At 39.5% G+C, this 19,478-nt stretch overlaps 1 protein-coding gene across 2 annotated transcripts; it reads right to left on the bottom strand.

The window, feature by feature from the left end:
* Positions 1-7,312: 7,312 nt before the first annotated feature.
* ogfrl1 (opioid growth factor receptor-like 1) lies at positions 7,313-18,077 on the bottom strand. Of its 2 annotated transcripts, XM_036574277.1 has the most exons (7): positions 17,828-18,077; positions 16,275-16,361; positions 15,408-15,486; positions 13,688-13,766; positions 12,164-12,230; positions 11,901-12,046; positions 7,313-9,519 (listed from the first exon to the last, which is right to left on the bottom strand). In XM_036574277.1, the coding sequence occupies exons 1-7, from the start codon at positions 18,014-18,016 to the stop codon at positions 9,033-9,035; spliced, it is 1,134 nt and encodes a 377-aa protein (XP_036430170.1). In that variant the 5' UTR covers positions 18,017-18,077; the 3' UTR covers positions 7,313-9,032. The 2 variants fall into 2 exon arrangements, with proteins under 2 accessions (XP_036430170.1, XP_036430172.1); XM_036574279.1 differs by lacking the exon at positions 16,275-16,361.
* Between the last annotated feature and the right edge of the window lie 1,401 nt (positions 18,078-19,478).

Genomic DNA, 19,478 nt, shown 5'->3' with positions numbered 1-19,478 from the left:
CTCCAAAGTTCTGTCTTAGCAGTTGGTTGTATTGATCCTAGTAAACCCACATTCACACATTCAGTGATGTTAAGGTGTGGGCTCCAGAGAGCCAGTCTGTTGTTTTCAGAACACTAGCATCTTCTTTGTTTGATTTGCGAATCCTTTTTTTTTTCCTCAGTAACGGCTTCTTGACAGCTACACATCCTTTCAGACCCATAGTGTGGAGTTGTCTTCTGACTGTATAAGAATGGACAGAAACACGTGGATTTTTTTTATTTCAGAGCTGAAGCAAGAGTGGAGCATGTTTGGAGTGGTGAGTGGAGATTTCTGTTTCTCAAAGATGAAAGTACTGTTTATCTGATGGTGACAGTTTGATGGTCTACCAGGTCCTGCACAGTTAGTTGGAGTCCCAGTTCCTCTGTAACTTTGGATTCATATTTTAACTCTATTTAACCTATTTTTCACTTATTTTCCTTTGACTTTCCTTTTGTTATACAAGTGGATTAGCTTTCCTGATTTCCTAAAAAATGAATAAAGTTTACTTAATGGATGTTTAGACTGAAAGTTAAATCAATAAAAGGTAGTCTCTGACTTTTTCACAGTATTGTATTATATAAGAAAATATGAATTTTCTATTCTATTGAACATTCTATACAAGAATAAAAAAGTCTTTTAAATATTAGATGTCCCATTCAAATATACTTGCCATGTGTTTCCTGGAGCAATCACCAAAATCGTCCCTCAATCCAGCACATAAACACACATTAATCTCTCTAATTCCTCCCTTGAGTTTGGTAAATGCCTTAGTCTAAATGCCTCCTCCACCACTGAAAAACAAACAGTACCTTTTCCCTTATCAAGCAGCAGGGTTGTGTGCGGTGGAAATTAAGCTCCCTTTCTCTATCTTCTCCAAACACACACACTCTCCCTCTCTGGAACATTCCTCTCTTGCCCTGTGACTGGCACACCATAACAGTGTGCTAAAAGACAGCTTGAGTGTTTGAATGGCTTCTCTCAGAGCAGAGGTTGAGTGTGTCAGAGAGAAACACATGAAAGAAAGTGAGAAAAGAGAGAGATCGCTTCCATCTCTTCTGGAAAGATGGGAATAATTGTCAATAGAGTTTCTTATGACTGATAGGCCCTAGGGGCGGCCCTGTGGACTCCCTGCACCTGCACTGGCCTTCTGTTGCTGCTTTCAGTCAGACTGCAAGTTCCAGTCATTTCATGTAATACCTTAATGTGAGGGAGCTTTTAGAAGTATTGAACTTTTTAGATGTCTTGAAGATGCTGATCACCATCACTGTGAACAATTCTGACTTGTTAAGTTTCTCTAGAATGGAGTATTTCACATCAGAACGTTCTTAAAAACTTTAGCCACTTAAAATCCTAGGCGTATTACATACTAAGACTTATTACTACTAACTACAAGGGACTTCAATGCAAACTGTCTGGGTTATTCTTAGGTTATAGAAGCGTGTAATAAAACTTTTGGCCCATCGGCAGGCCCATGGCCTTTTAAGGGTTTAAACTGTAACCAGTCGTAATTCCCCTTTGAGGCATGCAGTTTGTATGATGATGAACTGGTTGCTAAAATGCCCATTAATTGTCAGCTACATTAGCATTATAGTTCCAGCACAAAACTAAAGAAGCACAAAAATGATGTCTTGGATGTTCAACTACATTTTTTTCTGAACTGTTACTTCAATCATTGATTTAAAACTGTTTGTCATGTTCATGTGTGCTGTCTGCTGTCCTGCCACATCTGCTTCAATATAAACAGATACTGTATATTTTTGGGTAGTAGAGTACATGGTGTTAACCGTTCGCTGCGCTCTCTGAGGCGGCTAATTGAAAGAGACTATGGTATAGTGGGATGCATAAACACACACACATACACACTCACATACCCACACACAAACACTCATGCACAGTGGCTCAGTGAGTCACAGGGAGTCGGAGTATCCGCTCCACATCCAGAGACAGTTAGTACACAAGGCCGCCGCCTCATTCTGTCACTCTCGATCAGCACAGCCGTCCTGCCTTCCCCTCAGCACGCTTTACTGCTTAACACACCCCAGCACACACGCCACACAGCTGGAGCGCTGGATTTTACCTAGCACACTTAAACCAGTGCTTCACTGACTGTACTTAGTGTAGCAAACTGTACTTCCTCAAATTTAACGAACACACGCAGTAGTAAGGTCACATTCATATGAAAGGCTGTATTAACAAGCTGTCCACAATCATGCAGGCACTATGCGCTGTGTTCTTACACTACCAGTGGTGTAACAGCTGGATGGGCAGGGAAGTGCAGGAAGGTTCACCGTGATCTGTCCTCCTAAAAACTTTTTTGGGCCCCTCATATTGATACTGACTCAATTGTATACTTATTATTCACAAAACTATCCAGATTCTTAACAAAATACCTCACTAGTTAGCTTCCATCATTACTACACAGACAGATCTGATGTCTATTTAGCCCATTTTTTACTGCACTGGGGCCCATAAGACCCTACACTATTGTTCTTTACTATCTAGTGCCTGGATTTTTGTAGGATACTATCAACTCAAATTAAACAGTATAGAATAGCGAACTATTTTTGGTACTTCACAACATTACATCATGCCAGATGCAAACAACCACTGTCCTGAACTTTTTATTACTAATTTACATGCGAATTTAAATCTCTTCTGCTACATATGTTAGCTTGTGACCACTTGTAAATACTTCCTGTGTCTCAAATCAAGTAGTTCAGTAGTGAACAAACTATTGTAGTGTAGGAATGCTGCACACTGTTAGCACTCATCAGCAACAGGCTGAGATGCATAGCAGAGTGGGATGAGTCAGTTGAGGCCACTCATTTCTTTCCTTTTCCTTAAAATATTATACATATATATTATATGTTTGTAATTTTTGTGCAACTTTATTCATGTTACATCACTGCAATATGCAGCTAAGGATTTCAAAATGTTAGAATTGTAACTGGGCATTATGTTATGGCTAACTTTAGCTTGCTAACATTACTTAATTGAATTAGCCAACACAATTCAATAACATGAAGCACTTTGCAGTAGTTAATCGTCTCTGTTTTCTGCAAAGTGTTAGTGTTTGATTTTAAACAATACTATCTGACAAAGTCCAGGCTCTGGATAGTGAAGTACAGAGTACAGAGGAAGTCATTAACAGCACATCACATCTTGCATTAGCAGTATGCTACGTCTCATTGCATTTCCATGTCTGAACATATTGCACTAAAAGTAGTTTCTACAGTACAGACGCAAGCTACTCAGTTTGAGGTGCAGCTGTACATGGCCTGCAGTAGTGCATGGAGCATTGCATCAGCTCAGTAGTGAAGACCTCATGGAGGTTTTGAGGAGCGAACCACAGGAGAGCTGAGCCAGGTGTGTTTCTGACAGCAGTCTCCAGCTGCCTCTCTGACAGGTGAACCAGCACACACGTACACAGGTGCGAGGATGACAGGTGATGGAGGAGAACCAATCATACACTGACAGGTTGACAGGCATTGATAATGCTCCCACTGATACCAACCCACTCTTACCCACAGCAGATACGACTACCTGGAGGCACCATATGGACACCCATCCTCAAACTATTTCTATCAACATAGAACATACATTTTTCATACTCTATAATCCTCAGAGCTCTGATGGTATAATGTACTCTAAAGACACAACACAGCATGGTGGTGGTACAGACTCTGAGCTGGGGGAATCATTTCTTTTTAATTAGGAGATCTTTTTAGATCTGTAGGCAGCACATGTTTCTGTATCATCTCCATCTTAACAAAACCTTGTGTCTCTAAAATGTAACTTTTCAGGGGAAGCAGTAAACATTCTTCACTTTTAAAAAGGCCCATATTCTACATTTTTCCTGTAGTTTTATCTCTGAGGTCCATTTATGTTTGTGTAGTTTTATGAACCAAAAACATTCATAATTCTTAACCATTTTCAAACCTTTCTTTATTCCTTAAAATAAACAGACTGTTTTTTGTTACTGTGCTTTCAGAACTAATACATGTATATTACACCTATTTTCATTGTCTGTCCTGTATTGTGCCTCATTCAAAACACAGTCAAGGCTGAAACACTCCTTTTAACTTCAGTGCAAATGGGCATGGCAGTGTGAATGAGTTTTTTATGACATCACAAAAACAATGAATTCTAAACAGGCTGTAGCTTTTGCAGCTTAGCTTCCAATTCTGGTCTGTATGGACTGGAGCATGAACGGTACATTTTAACACTTATAATAATAATGCATATTAAAACAAACTCTTTTATTTTAGAAAAAAGCAATGAAACATTGCTTTTACATGATACAGGCTCTATTTCATACTTTAGCAAAAAGATTTTATTTGTGTAATTCTGGATCATTTCTAGTGGCCCATTTGTCATGAACTATTCTATGCAATGTACAGGGAAGCTAGTATTTTTAAATAGAGAAGAAACGAAAAAGGAGTTGTGAGCAGTGTTAGTGTACACACTTCTTATTCTGGAACTCATATGACTGGTCTGTGTGTGCTGACCTTACAGTGAACAAGTTCTACTGTAAATGTCACATAATATGTAAAATAATATCAGTAACTGACTAATAAACAAGCACATCATAGCTCCTAATACAAGGACGCACATAATATTAACACATATAAACACACACATAAACATCCTACACACTGTGTCAATTTCCTGAAATAGCTGCCCTTTATTACAGCAGGAGACCATAAAAAGATCCCCTCAGCCCCAAAAAATCTCACATTATTATATACAAAACTTTATAAAACATCAAACATACCACACAAATAAGTGACATGAAAGAGTAAGAAAGAGACAAAGTGAGAAACACTGTGTTGAGAAGCGTTCAGCCCACTAATGCAATCGTTCTTTAGAACCTCAAGCAGCACAGAGGGAGGCAGGAAACAGATGGCTATGCTCTCCCTATGAACTGCGCAAGAGGACACAGTATTCAATATGTACCTGTACCAAGCAGACAAGAAAAAATGCTGCTTTGAGTTTACTTGATTCAAATATATACAATGTTTCCACATGAATGAAATATATTACATCAACACAATTACTGTTGTTCATTTTACGTACTTTTGGCAAGAATTGTGTTATATGTATTTCCTTCATGTGGAACAAATGAGTACATTTGAATTAAGTACATTCAATTCATCAGTTTTACAGTGCTTCTATCAGCAGATATGCTTCCTCTTTGTGCTGATCTGTCTTAGAAAGGTAGGCTAGATATTCAAACATGCATACACATACACTATGCAGTACCACTTAAAAGTTTGGAAACAACTGCTATTTTATCCAATAACAGTGCATGCAGCAAAGGTTTGAATTATATATACCACATACCAAATGGGATTTTATATATTTTATTCAGTATTTCAAGTATTTGGGAAACAATAAGGACCTATTAATTGATTAATTATTTAACTGTCTATTTTGATCATTTTGCACATATGAGGCTGGATATTTATTTTATTATAACATATTTCATAAATGTATACAGCCATTATATACATTATGCAGTCATTTTCAAGTCATTATTCTGGACATGCTTCACTATTCTGGACAGTAAAGTTACCTTTTTGCACTTTACTCCACTTTGCATAGGGCTAGCATCATATTATAATCAATATACATCACAAAAGTGGATTATATATATTTTTGGATAACACTGATTCCAAACTTTTGAGCAATAAGGTACACACAGGTTATAATATACTCAGCATGCTGAGCATACAGTGGGGTACACTGGAACAAAAAAAAACAAAAAAAAACAGAATTCATCTATTCAACATCTCACATATCAGTGGAACACATTTATTCGCTCTCTTGGAGGTTGGCAGCCTGATTTTTATACTCGGATCAGGTGATAATCTCCTGAATGTCCTTATTTAACAGCGCTGAAAAAGGCCAAACCAGCAAGAGCCAGCGCATACACTGAGGCACTTAATATTGCAAGACACAAACTGTGGATTAAAAAAGGTGGTTTGTGTCCCACTCTGAGAAACACGCACTTTTACATCCAAATATGAAAGCACTGACATTTGCAAATACTTACATTAACACATACTCCTCAAATAAGTGATATGTTTCTACAAGGAGCTAAAAATGCAGAGTGATCTCACACAGTTCTATCTGAGAATTAGAATCAAAAGTCTCAGTCAAATTTCCCATCTCAATTATTATTTTAACATGCCCTCGGCCGCTTCGACTAGCTACACAAGGGGTCACTGCTTTTCAATGTTAAACTTATTTTGAGCGGTTTGAGCGTAACGCACATAACATTTGTGAGTAAAGTGATCAAGTTGTATGAGCAGTCATGTAAGACATATGAAGCAGTTTGTAACCTAAAGCCCAGAAAATTGAATGTTACGGTTTTGAAATGTTAAGCATTTTAAAGTAGTTTACCGCTATGGCTTATAAACAGCCTTATCTGCCATTATTTTTTGGTATGAAAAGGGAAAAGCATTAGTTTGCAATGATGGGCCAGATCTGCTGCCGAAGTTGACACTCGATCCCTCGCCTCTCCGAGAACACATCTAACTCCCTTCACTTGAGCTAATAATGTAATAGAATGGCCCTCAAGGTGGCCTTGGATACCCCCGAGGGGAAATGATGAGGCCAAGTGGACGAGGTCTTGTTAAAGTACCATTAAAATGGGTGGAAAGTCTGACCTCCAAGCACACTCACAAATAGAAGTGGGAGAAACAATCGATGGTATAGTGATACTTTGCTTGAAAAGATAATATTAAAATTAAAGTGAGCCTGAAGTGAGATGAACAAAGTGTAAATTAGGTGAAACAGAAAAGTTTTCTTTTTGGAGACATAATTTTCACACTGTTAATATTGCCATGATTTCACAATATTTAAGACAAAATTTTCACAGTAAAAACTGTAACCATTATTTAATTGTAAAATCAACCTAAGATATTTTTTTAGTTTAAGATTTACTTTATTCAAAGATCAAAAAGATTGGTTTAGTAAAATTAAAGATATATTTTTCACATGTATATATATACTGTAAATTACTGGTTACTGAGTTGCATTATTTTTACAGCTGTTATGTAAAAATACAGGACAAATAGCTGCATCACAGTAATATAAAGTTGTTATTTTACTGTTATGTACTGTTAACCTGGTACAGTACATTAGTGTGCCAATAACAAAAAAAGCAAATAAAAACTTTAAGCAGTGATTTATTAAAATGCATTAACCTATATTTGAATAAAAAGTACACAAAGACAAGATATTTAATGTTGATCAACTTCATTGTTTTTTATAAATACATACTTGTTCTGAAATTAATGCCTGCTACACATTCCAAAAAAGTTTGGACAGGGTCAATTTAAGACTAGGAATGTTCAAAAAACCTCTAAAACAGGAGATACAATCGTGCCTGGGTATAAAAGGAAAGGCTGAGTCCTTTATGAGCATCACCTTCTACAGTGCATAATAATATGAAAAATCCAGGGAATCTGGAGAAATCTTAAAGGATAAGGCCAAAAACCACAACTGAATGCCTATAAATCCTTGCGCTCAGACAGCACTACATTAAAGAACAACACGCTTCTTTGATGGAGATGTACAAATGGGCTCGGGAATACTTTGACAAACCACTGTGAATAAACACCGTTCATCGCTGCATCCACAAATGCAAATGAAGTCTGTATTATGCACAGTGGAACTCATATGTCAATAACATCTAGAAATGCTGCCAACATCTCTGGGCTTAGTCTCATATGAATTGGATTGATGCACAGTGGAAACATGCATTGTGGTCTGATAAGCCAAACTTTCAGACTGTTTATGGAAATAATGGACGTTGTGTTCTGCAAAGAAGAAAAAGACCTTCCAGACTGTTACCAGTGTAAAGGTCAAAAGCCAGGGTCAGTCATGGTATGGGAGGGCATTAGTGGATAATCTGCACATCTGTGAAGGTATCATTAATGCGAACACGTTTTGGAGTAACACATTCTGCCTTCCAGATGACATCTTTTTCAGGGACGTCCATGCTTATTTCCACATTAAATATATGGCTGTGTAATCAGAGAGTGTGGGGGATATACTGGCGTCCCTGCGGTCCAGACCTGTCCACCTTTGAAAATGTGTGCAAAATACAACAATGAAGGAGCCGTACAGTTGTGCAGGCTTATATAGCAAAAGACTGGCAAAACATTCTGCTTTCAAAACTGGATCAATGGGTGTCATTCAACTGCTTATTAAGTGATGTTAAAAGGAAAGGTGATGTAACACAGTGGTAAACATGCTCCTGCCCCAACTTTTTTGGACTATGATGCAGGCATCAAATTTGGAATGAGCATATATTTGCAAAAAACTGTAATGTTCACAAGGTAAAACATAACATTTTGTTTTTCATTGAACCTATTCACTGCTTTCTGATTTTATTAGCATTTCGTATAATGCCCAAACATTTTTGTAATTGGATTTATGACTAGTAGCCAGTAATTTACTGTAATATTAAAGTAAAATGTTTTACAGTGTCAAAAATAATTCACTATATACCGCAACATCTCATATCAAAATAATCACAATCGCATCATGGCTCAAGTATCGTGATAATATCACATAGTGCTTCCCACCTCTAGTTACAATATCTCACAGAGGAAGACTGGATAGGCAAAGATTCAAAACATACCAACACTCACACAGGCAATTTAGGCAACAGACACATATCTACATATTAATCTCAGTGTGTGCTACGATTCGTCTAATATGTCAGGCAAGACTAACAAAACAGCAGAAAAATCAGCTAATCATCAGCTAATACTGTGCTAGTCATCAGCTAATACTGTGAACCTTAAAGTAAACAAAATGAAAGTTATTGATTCCTCACAGATTTTACAAAAAGCCAAAGAGTCATAAATCTCTTACAGCTAGTCACTGAAAATCAAGGCAGGGAATAATATTGCTTTGGGCCAAGCCCATTCCTAGTCCCCAAAATAAGCCTGATCCTAATATTCTAAGGCTCTTTCCCTGAATCCCCTTATTCCACTGTTTTATAGAGGGACAGTTTCAATGTATTCCTCTGTGTCTACCCTTGCACGGCCCTCCAGAATGCTTCTGGGCAACTTTGCTGTCTTCCACTCCCCTCCTTCCCTCCCTTCCAGCTCCCCCTTCTCCGCCCTGGGGCTGTTTGGACTTCCCTGCTTAGAAGACCTAGCTTTGCTTGTACTCCAGTCCACTGCAGGCTCTGTTTTGCTCCCCCTGCCCCCTGGTAGACGTCTCCTTCTGGGGGGCCCCCAGATGAAGTTCTCAGGGGGCTGGTAGTGGTGCTGGGCGAAGCGGAGCAGAGCGCGTCTCTGGCTAGGAGCTCGCACCGTGTACACAAAGTACTCCAGCGCGCTGTGGCGCATGTTGGGCAGCGTACCCTCAACCAGAGCTTCCTGCAGAAGCAGCTGAACCAAATGGGGCTTAAAGCTCTCGAAGCCCAGCTCACCCAGGCTCTTCAGAATCCGCGTAATCCGCAAGTAGTTGTGCTGAGATCTGCACAGGAAAAGCAATCATTTATAATTTATCTTATCATATATACATACATACATTTATACACAAAATATTTTTCAGACAGCGTACTGGCAGAAACAGGAGAAAGGAAGGCTGCACAATATGAAAGACTGCAATGCTTTTGTATTGCCAGTTGAATGCAAAAGTTTGGGCACCCCTGGTAAATTACGTTTTGCTAATTTTCTCATTGAAATCCTCTATTTTTGCAAATTATAGTGCACAATTACTGTTTATTTGCTGAATTTAACAAATTAAAAAACATAAAACATGGTCTGAGAAGTCTGTTCTCTGTAGAGGATGTGTTAAGTTTCACTTCTTTGCCATATGGTGAACTCTGATTGCAATATGCCTAAAGACATTAGTGAGCCCTTGATGTGACATGGTTAATAACTGCGCAGCATTATTTTGACCAAAATACATTTTATTTGATCACGTAAAAGCTTTAATTAATTCCTAGAAAACCTCCTCTGAAACATGGTCAGGATGCTCACAGCACACAGCATTAAAACACTGTGATTGGTTAGAGGCATCATTTGTGTAATGCAACCTTCTGCAATATCATTACTGCAAAGACTGACATTGCAATATTAACTTAACTCTAAAGATCCACTGGCAAGTCAATACTCCAAGTACTCACTCTCATAACTACATATCTTACATGTTATTTTTCCAGTAGTCACTGAATAGCTAATAGTAGGTATGGGATCATAAGTCTTATTAATAATATAAAATTAATATAGTAAGTCAAGAGCTAGAGGAGCTAGTTAAGAGGTTCAACTTTAGGACATGGCTTTTTCCTATTTTATCTGATCTTTATCTTTTATCTAAACTAATGAAGGATAGCCTCTGAATGGCAGTGCTTCCTAAAAGCCAGCGCAGACATGATAACAGACTGCACATCTCTGAGATGTCTGTAATGGCCATTATGGGTGTGTGTCCTCTATGGTCCCAGTCCTGGGGCAATAACACACAGACAAACAGACGCACACACAAAGTCACCCTGCACAGCAGATTCTCTCTCTTTGAACGTCTTGTCTGTCCATCTGTTGGTCTATGTCTTCCACCTCACTTCAGTCTGTCTTATTTGAGTACTCTCACTAGCAACCAATCTCTACATCAACTGCTTTCTGAAGTAGCCTGGGTTAGGGACTACTCTCCGTGTGTTTGACCCACTTCTCTGCCCACTGAGTGTGACAGTAATGTGATGCTACAGTAAGGAATCATTGACACCAACGCTGAGAAACAGGAAGCTGCCAATCCTCTGTAATGCTGGGCTGCATGCAGGGGTGGATTTAGTGATTCTGGGGCTCTAAGTAAAAGACAGAGCCCCCTGGAGGCACATGTTTAAATTAGTTGAGGCTCTGGGCTCCCTAGTGATGCAACCATCAACACTGCAAAAATATTGTACGATTATTTCACTTATTTCTAGACATTTTTTCTTATGTATTTTATTAAGTGAAATTATCTTTCTATTTTGGCAGATAATTTTGCTAGCTTTTGAGAAATCATGCTTAAAACAAGCAAAATAATCTGCAAATATAGAGAGATAATTTGGTACACAGTAATGTAAAAGTAAAGTACTGAGTAATGAGATTTCAGGAAACAGTAAGTAGCATAAGCTTTACATTTTGAGAGTAGTAGTAACTTGGAATGAAAATCATACCAAAGAGCCGCCTCTCCAAAATGTAGATTATCGCTTAATTGCATTATTCATCCCAGTCAGTCTTTATGCAGTTGTGTCATCAAGCAACCATATGGAACAGTCCAATATAACCATGATCAGGTGGTGGCGCTGCGTTAAAATGCACTGAAAAGAAGTGCTGCAATCGCAACTAACAGCTACTTTTTAAAATGTACACATATTTCGGAATAGGTGATTGAACATCAACACATACAGTATCTCTGATTTGTATTTTCACAGGGCCCTTGGCTCATGGGGGTCCTAGGCATCTGCCTACTTTTACCTAGAACACCCCTGGCTGCATGAGCACATATAAACGTAGTCAAAGCAAAGCAAGGTATAAAGACTGCATAACCAGAGGAAAGAGGTAGAATGATGTGGAACAGAGCATTTTCAATTAGGATAAGCAACAGTAGTGATGTCTGGACATACTCTTTTTATTTACCCTGAGAGTTATTACTGCTGTTTGACTACACATGTGTGAATAAATTAATGAACGAACAGTTTAAAGTTTAAAAACACACTTTGAACACAATATCTCAGAGTGAGAAATAACTAAAAATTATAGGCAGAAACGTTTCAACGGTTATACAAAATGGGGGACCTGGGACTACAACGCAAATTACTCCTCAGATCTGACACCAAACAGAGTGAATGCACAGAGGGGGGTTCCAGCTCTTACTCGTTCAGGTGCTGGAAACGGTCCTGCCAGTTCGGAGCACGGGATACATTTCCATTCTTATCTAAGAGCTTGATTCCAAAGAAGTCCAACATGATGGTGTATGCCTGCAAGAAGCGTCGCTTGGCCTCTCGAGTGTTCTGGAATTCCTGTTGACATGATTTCAAAGAATCAAGATACCAGTTAATTCGTAAAATACCACCAAATAGAGTAAATAACAAACATGACAATAAAGAAAACATCTCTTTTGTTTAAAATGTCTTTACCTTGATCTCATCCTGAGTGAGTTCCTGGGCATAGAAATTGAGGCCTTGTTCCCTGAGTGGGAAAAGCCTGAAGGGGAGGGAAGAGAATAAAAGAGAAGAGAAGAAAGAGAAGAGATTTATCATTGCTGTCATTTCAAATCTTTGTCTCTAAAATGGAAACTTTATAGTAAAGGGAAAAAACATTAACTTTAATGTACGTTAACATAACAAAATGTTATTCCAAGTCATTTTGGACCATATCTATTGGTCCATTCGTTATGAAGTATTCAGATAAGGTATCAAATGGTGTAAAACGTAAAAACAGTAAAAATAGTATAAGGTTTTGATATGACAGCAACGATATCCAAACATGTATAAACTCTCGCTCATAAAAATCCTTCTGATCGGTAAATGCAGTGCATGTATGCTTCACTTCTGCTCTTCCACACACAGGCACACGCTCAGCCGCTCAGCTGCAGCGTGACTTATGGCTTCCTCTGTTCGCAGGCGATGAAAGCATTGATGAGCCAGCTCTCCCCGATAATAAATCCTGCTGGAATGGGCATGAGCGACTTTCACCAGGACAAAGAAGGAGGGAGGAGAGAGGGATGCAGCAGAAAGAGAGGACATAATAAAGGGCAAACTTCCTCCCTGTCAGCTGTTTGATCCCTTCTACTGCTAGCTGTTAAACAACTCGCAAAGGACAAGCCTGCAACCCAGACTGTTTTCCTCTCTCTCAGTCTTTTTCTCTCTGCTTTCTCTCTAACAGGCCAAGCAGTTCTGGCTGGTTGCCTGCTGCACTGGGCAAGCCTCCACTGCCATCTCTTATTAATTCAGTTAACAAAGGCAACGCTAGCAATTCGTCTGCACACGCTCACTTGTGTTTTGAAACTTGCTAATTGATATTATGCAAACAGTCCTCAGCTTTGTCAGCAGTGAGAGTGAGAAGAGTGGCATATGTGCCAAGCCCGGTTTTGTTCTGCTGATTTGTGCAGGGCTGGCGCCTCAGGACTCAAAGCCAAACACAAGGTCTCTCACCTTTACTCCTCACTCAGCTGGCCGGGCCTAAGCCTACACTGCCAGTTTCTCTCCTTAAGTACAGGTGATAATGTCACACAGCAATACATGCAGGGATGAAACCTAACCCTTTGAAGTGCACAGTTATTACTGTCGTTTAGCTATGCTATATAAATGTAATAATGTAATTACATTTATATTTGCCCTACATTCTGTAAAGAGGCAGCTCTTCCAGCTGTATTACTGTTAGTTTTCATATAAAAAAAATCCAAAAATGGGAAAAAAATAAAATAAAATTAATAAAATTCAAATGATAATAAAACCTCTCCTTTTCTACTTACAATTACTTACAATTAGTTTTGATTGAAAGTTTTCAACAGATTTTCTGGCCTTTTGGTGAGTGAGAAACAATCAATACCAAAGTAAAATAACATGAGACGCAAAATATTCTTATGAATCCCTCTCTGTGATCGCCTGCATATTCATCTCTTGTCTGGATATCAAGGAAAATAATATTGGGTGACTTACCACTGAATATAGGTGTGATTGTGCTCAAGCTTGTCATAGTCTCCCTTCCATTTGGTGAGGATCTCTTCAACATATATTCCTGCAGAGAAAGACATGGACATCTGTGTCAAGGAAAATATAACATGAACAGTGTTGGAAAGTGTCTATCAGATATGAATTTAGGACTGAAATCAAATGACGTAAATAAGGAACGACAACACAAAATGACAAGAAAACATTTATGTAAGAAATCAATATCAATTCATACAGGATAAAATGTCTGTGTAATTTGCCTATGAGGTCATAGCCTGGACGTTCACATCAGCACTATACAATAACACACTAAATAAAAATAGAAACATGGCACATTGATGTGTCTTATGCCAGGTTTTGTAATAACTTTATTGTGAGGTTGGTTAAAACAGGACGAATGTGTTTCCATGTTCAGCCAGAAGGTAATTCACTCCTTAAGTTTCACCGCCAGACTTGTAAAAGCTACATGATTAAAATCACAGACTTCATCAACAATCACTTAAATTATAAAACAAACCCAAGTAAAGTAACCCAACATGAACAGGGCTGAAAACATAAGTTAAAGGTGTTCCTGATACTACAGAATTATCAGAGGTCAAGGTTATTTGAGGTTTGGACACATGGGGCTCTCACAAGAGACCCAGTCCACAGCTGTGTCTTAGTGTGTGTGTGTGTGTGTGTGTCTTAGTGAGCATTTCTGTGTGGATGTGCCCTTGCGCCCCAGCTGCTGAGAGGCAGTCGTTATGTGGTCCGGTGTTTACACTACAAATCACTCCTTAATCCAACTAATTCCACTACAAACCAATCAATGGCTCCTCCTCTATGAAACACGACGAAGAGATACCTGCCTGAAGAAAAAGTCTGCAGGCCTGCTTCAGCTGTTTTATTCACGCATTCTAATAATATTCAGCAGATCTTGTTCTATGCACTGTTCTATGTTAAAAGAAAATGGATATCCCATGATATGGATGAGAGGGTGTGAAGACATTTTTGTGGAAGTATGACTACACTTTGTGACAGAGCTTATTTTGCAGTTTGAAGAGCAGATGTTGCCAGTTGAAGAGCTGTGCAGGCTGCCTTTGAAACATCAAGGAGAATTTGTTCTCATGATATACAGTACATCAGCACTGAATCAAAAGCACTGGCATATTTTTACAAAAATACACTCAAAAGTGCAGGTAAAGGGTTGGAGTAATGCCAGAAAAGTCAGAGATTCAGCTGTTGCTAGAGATGAGGACAGCAGGTTAAGCACTGCCCTTGCAGCAAAACATATTGATCCACCTCTTAAAACCTTCCCTATATGCACCAAATATGACAACAAACATAAACGATAAAACAGACCAGCATAACCTCACATTACAGCTTTAACCCCTTAAACTCTCATGGACCTGTATGCGAGTCAACTCATAGCTACATAACTTACATATTAGTCTTGTAATAGTTACCAAAAAAATTAAAGTAATTAAAGTAATAAATAATGAATCTTAAGATTATTAAGTGTGTAACAAGCCAAGACATCAGAGGTTAAACTATTCTGCACATTAAGATACAACTTCAGACAGTGGTAACTATTCTAAGACATTGACAGATGATACTACAATACAATAAAGAGCAAAGCTACTAAGAAAAATGAATGAAAATGCTCTATTTAGGCACAGGGGGTTGTGAGAAAGAGTGTGGTAACATACACACACATGCATCCTCTTACCGTCTGGTACCAGAGGAATCTTATTCAGGTAGAACCTCAGATTGCGATACTCGTTTAGCTGTCGAGGCTCTTTGTAATTCTGTAAGGAGAGAAGAATAGGAAGAGGTGGAGAGTGTCCATCAGTCCTGAATCTACAGCAGACTCAGTATGAACTTGTGAGAGTGTCACTGAGGGCAAAACATCTGTCATCTGGAGACCAAAGTCATTTCATGTACCGCAAACTGATATAAACAACCTTCAGTGCACAGATCTGAGGATACATTATTAACAGTTCTGACTAACACTCCATTTTTCACTGCTGTAATTAGTGATTGCATATCAGTGTTGATGGGTGTCAGTATTGGGCTGCCATCAGCAAAAACTAGATATTGGAGGGAGTCATGTAATAAATCTAGCCTAAAAAAGACTATCAGTATTGGCCGATACTCAAGGTGTCAATATCGGCAATGGCATCTGAAAAGAAAAAGTGTTATTGTGTCATCTCTAGCTATAATTAATCATACAGGCTCTAGGTAGGGCTGCCATGATCACTTGATCAAACTCAATCAATCACTCAATTAAAAAAAAGATTACAGTTTTTGTTTTTTTTGTATGACAGAAACTTTATGTATATGTATATATAAGTCCATTTGCACTGTCTGGCATTTTTTAAATGCTCTAATTACTCAATTCCTTGTCAAAATAATCAGTAAATTACTAATATAATCAATAGTGACGGTCTTAGCTATATGAAAACCATACGGCCCACTTCCTAATGCTTAAGAAAGCATCAGTTCTAGTGCTGTGCTGTAGGTACGGGCTGGAGAAGTGCTGGGGAGAGAGTGGGTGGATAACTATGGCAGATAACTACAGTAAATAAGACTTTACCGGATAACTATGGCGGTACTTGTACAGGTCCTTGGCAGCATAAAGGCTTCTTTTCATCTTAGTGGACAACTCAACTGTGTCACCAAACTGAAAAAGTAAATGAGAGAGAGAGAGAGAGAGCAGAGAGAGAGGAGAGAGAGAGGAGAGAGAGAGAGAGAGAGAGAGAGAGAGAAGTGAATAGTAGGCAGAAAAGAATGCATGAATGAGCCCACTCACAAGCATCAGTGCTGAGCTACACAGTCAGTGCGTGTCCCCAAAGAGATGCAGAGTTTGCAGCAATTGGACAGTGAGGAACTCCATTTTGCTGAAGCTCCTTGTAGGCATTTTTTACTAATTCATGCTCAATCTTAGCCCCTGGCCCATAGTGATGTTCAGTCACTCTACGTCTCCACGCCTGAATGAAAATACACTGGCCCAGCACTACACTCCAGCACGGGCTGTGTCTCATCTGTGGTCAACAGCACAAAAAGCATGCTTTGTTTTGCAGAACATTTGTCCACATGGGACAACCATAAATTTAAATCATTTAATGTTTTTGAAGATCTGATAAAGACCTGTATGAGGATGCTCCAGGATGAAAGCAAGCATGAAGGACTTTTTCCTCAGATATAAAATATTCCCTTAAACCTGTTGTAAATATTGGAGATTTAACTCAAAGGAAAGGTCAGATTTAACAACTCCCAATCTTGGTGACCTCAACGCCTAACTGGTGGTGTAAAACTATCGTTTAAGCATCACAGTGACAAAACCCTGCTAGGAAAACCAGTATAGACCAGCATATGTTGTGTTTCAGATGCTGGTATGCTGGTCAGCAGCAAGGGACGTTAATATGTCATTCACCAACAAAACCAGCAGTAATGGAAGCTGATTGGCTGATCACCACCAAAACCAGCATATGTTGTGTTTTGGATGCTGGTCAACAAGCATGACCATGCTGGGTGACCAGCTAAACCAGCACCACACCATCACCAGACCAGCTTAGACCAGCACAAACCAGCTAAGACCAGCACGGAATTCATGCTGGTCTGTACTGTTTTTTTCACCAGGGAAAGGCGTAAATGAACTGAATGACAGTGAAAGGGGTCAAAACGAACAACGTTGGAGTGAACGATTATAAGTCAGCCTGCTATAAATAACCAGGGCTGCTTTAAACCACGGCAGCACATAGAAGAAGGACAGATGTTCTGAGTCGTAGTTATCATTAAAGAAAACGGAACATTTTCTAACCTAGGTAGTACTGCCCTCCCAGCTATCCTTTTTTGTAAATAGCTTGACATTGCCCACGCTTTGGCAACAACTACAATCTTAGCCATAGGCTGTTTGTAGAACAGCATCAGTCCAGTAATGGAGCGTGTTTTTCTCCTGATCATTCACGTCGTATTGAAAAGAACAAGCGTGCCAAATCTGAAATTAGGCTACCAAATAAGCTTTCTAATTTTAGCAGCACTTGCCCTCGCGACCCATTTCCCTTCGCTGTGTCGCTGAGCTGAAGCAGATCCCTCCTTTGTTGTCTCCTTTCAGTGGAGGTTCCTGAGCAGTAGCGGTGAGAGTACCTGCTGAAAGCTGTCCATCTGCTCGGCGCACTTGGCCGTTTCGCTCGGGCTCATGCTGTCCGAAATGCCGCTGTCCTCCTCTGCTCCCTGCGGCTGCTCCTCGCTCTCTGAGTCCGTTTCCCATGTCGAGTCGCACTCCTCCACGGTGCTTGGCTCCTTGTACCTCAGCCCGCCCATCAGATTGCCCATTTAAACCCGCTGTACTCCGCTTTCCCCCCGCAGCCTACATGCTGCCGTGCAGCGCAGCCGTGTGCTCCAGCAGCCACCCGCGACGCACCGCTTTTTATCCGGTGGGGGACTTCCAGCGGGGGCGCGCCGCACGTGTGCACACCCCTTCGCGTCACACGGCCAAAGCGGGAGCGCGCCTCGCCAGCACCAAAGCGGAACGGGCGCCGTCAGCCGTCAGCAAGAAGAGAAGAGTGGAGAGGAGCAGAGCTCACACACAGCCTTTCAGCGCCTCATTAAACTTACACTGAACCCTCTTTAACACCACACCGTTTGCACTTTAGAGATGACTGGGCAGAACAGCTTTGGAAGGGGAGGGGAGGGGGTGAGGTGGTTTGATGGGTATGAGGTATGCCCACTGAAAGTTGGCGAAAATTCCAGCGAATTTTTAAGCTCCTGATAAGGTTTGCCTGTTTAAAATGTAAGTGCGGTAGAGAAAGTTTCAGGCAGAAGTCAAGCAATTGTTTCTAAAGGTGAAATAACTGGTTCTCTAGAATCTAGAAACTTTCTGTACTGTACCAGAGCTTTCCCAACCTATATTATAGGTTAATGGTTAACGGTATATTACAGAGGATAGGCTACCCTTTGGAAAAACACTAATATTACAAATGATACGTATAACATAAATTCAGCAAGTACTGATTTTATCTATGTGAAAATGTTACTTTAACCATTTTCCAAGCCCAGTATAATTTGTAGCGATCATTCAATATACACACATACTACACACACACACACACACACACACACACACACACACACACACACACACACACACACACACATATGGTGTAGCTATGATCTGTTATGAGCTGACAAAATATCTAGAGTTTTATAAAAGGTACAGATCAAGAGAGTGATATAAAAGAGTATCAAAAGCACTGATAGCACCATAGAGCACTGTGAAGACTCTCATCAAAAGGTGGAAAAAATGTGGCACCACATTGCCAAGGTCAGGAAATTCCTCAAAATCAGATGACAGGACAAGAAGGAAACTTTTCAGGGAGGCTAGTAAGAGACCTTTAGCAACATTAAAAAAGGTGGAGGAACTTCCTGCTCATACTAACTTCTCTTTTCTTGCATTGACAACAGTCTTCTGTATTCTGCATGTGTCTGATTTACGGAGTAGAACAAAAAAACAAGAAGCCATTTTTCACAGTAAAGAACAGCCATTTTGCAAAAACACATTTAACCACCAAAATCATTTAACGAGACAAAGGTGAAGTTTTGGCCTGAATTCGAAAATATGTGACAACAAAGCTCATTTTTAAAGACCTACTCCAGTAAAAAATCAAGTTTTTAAATTTGTTACCAGGTCCATTTATATGCTATAAGACATCATGAGCGAAATAATGCCTTGGCTGAGTATTTCTACTTTGAAACTGCAGTGCACAAGGGACAGTCTCAAAAAGGCACCAGAAAGACA

This window comes from Colossoma macropomum, unplaced genomic scaffold (assembly GCF_904425465.1).
Source record: "Colossoma macropomum unplaced genomic scaffold, Colossoma_macropomum, whole genome shotgun sequence".
NCBI classification, from domain to species: Eukaryota; Metazoa; Chordata; class Actinopteri; order Characiformes; family Serrasalmidae; genus Colossoma; species Colossoma macropomum.
Note: the sequence above shows the minus strand (reverse complement) of the source record. Positions and strands in the feature narration are given on the sequence as shown.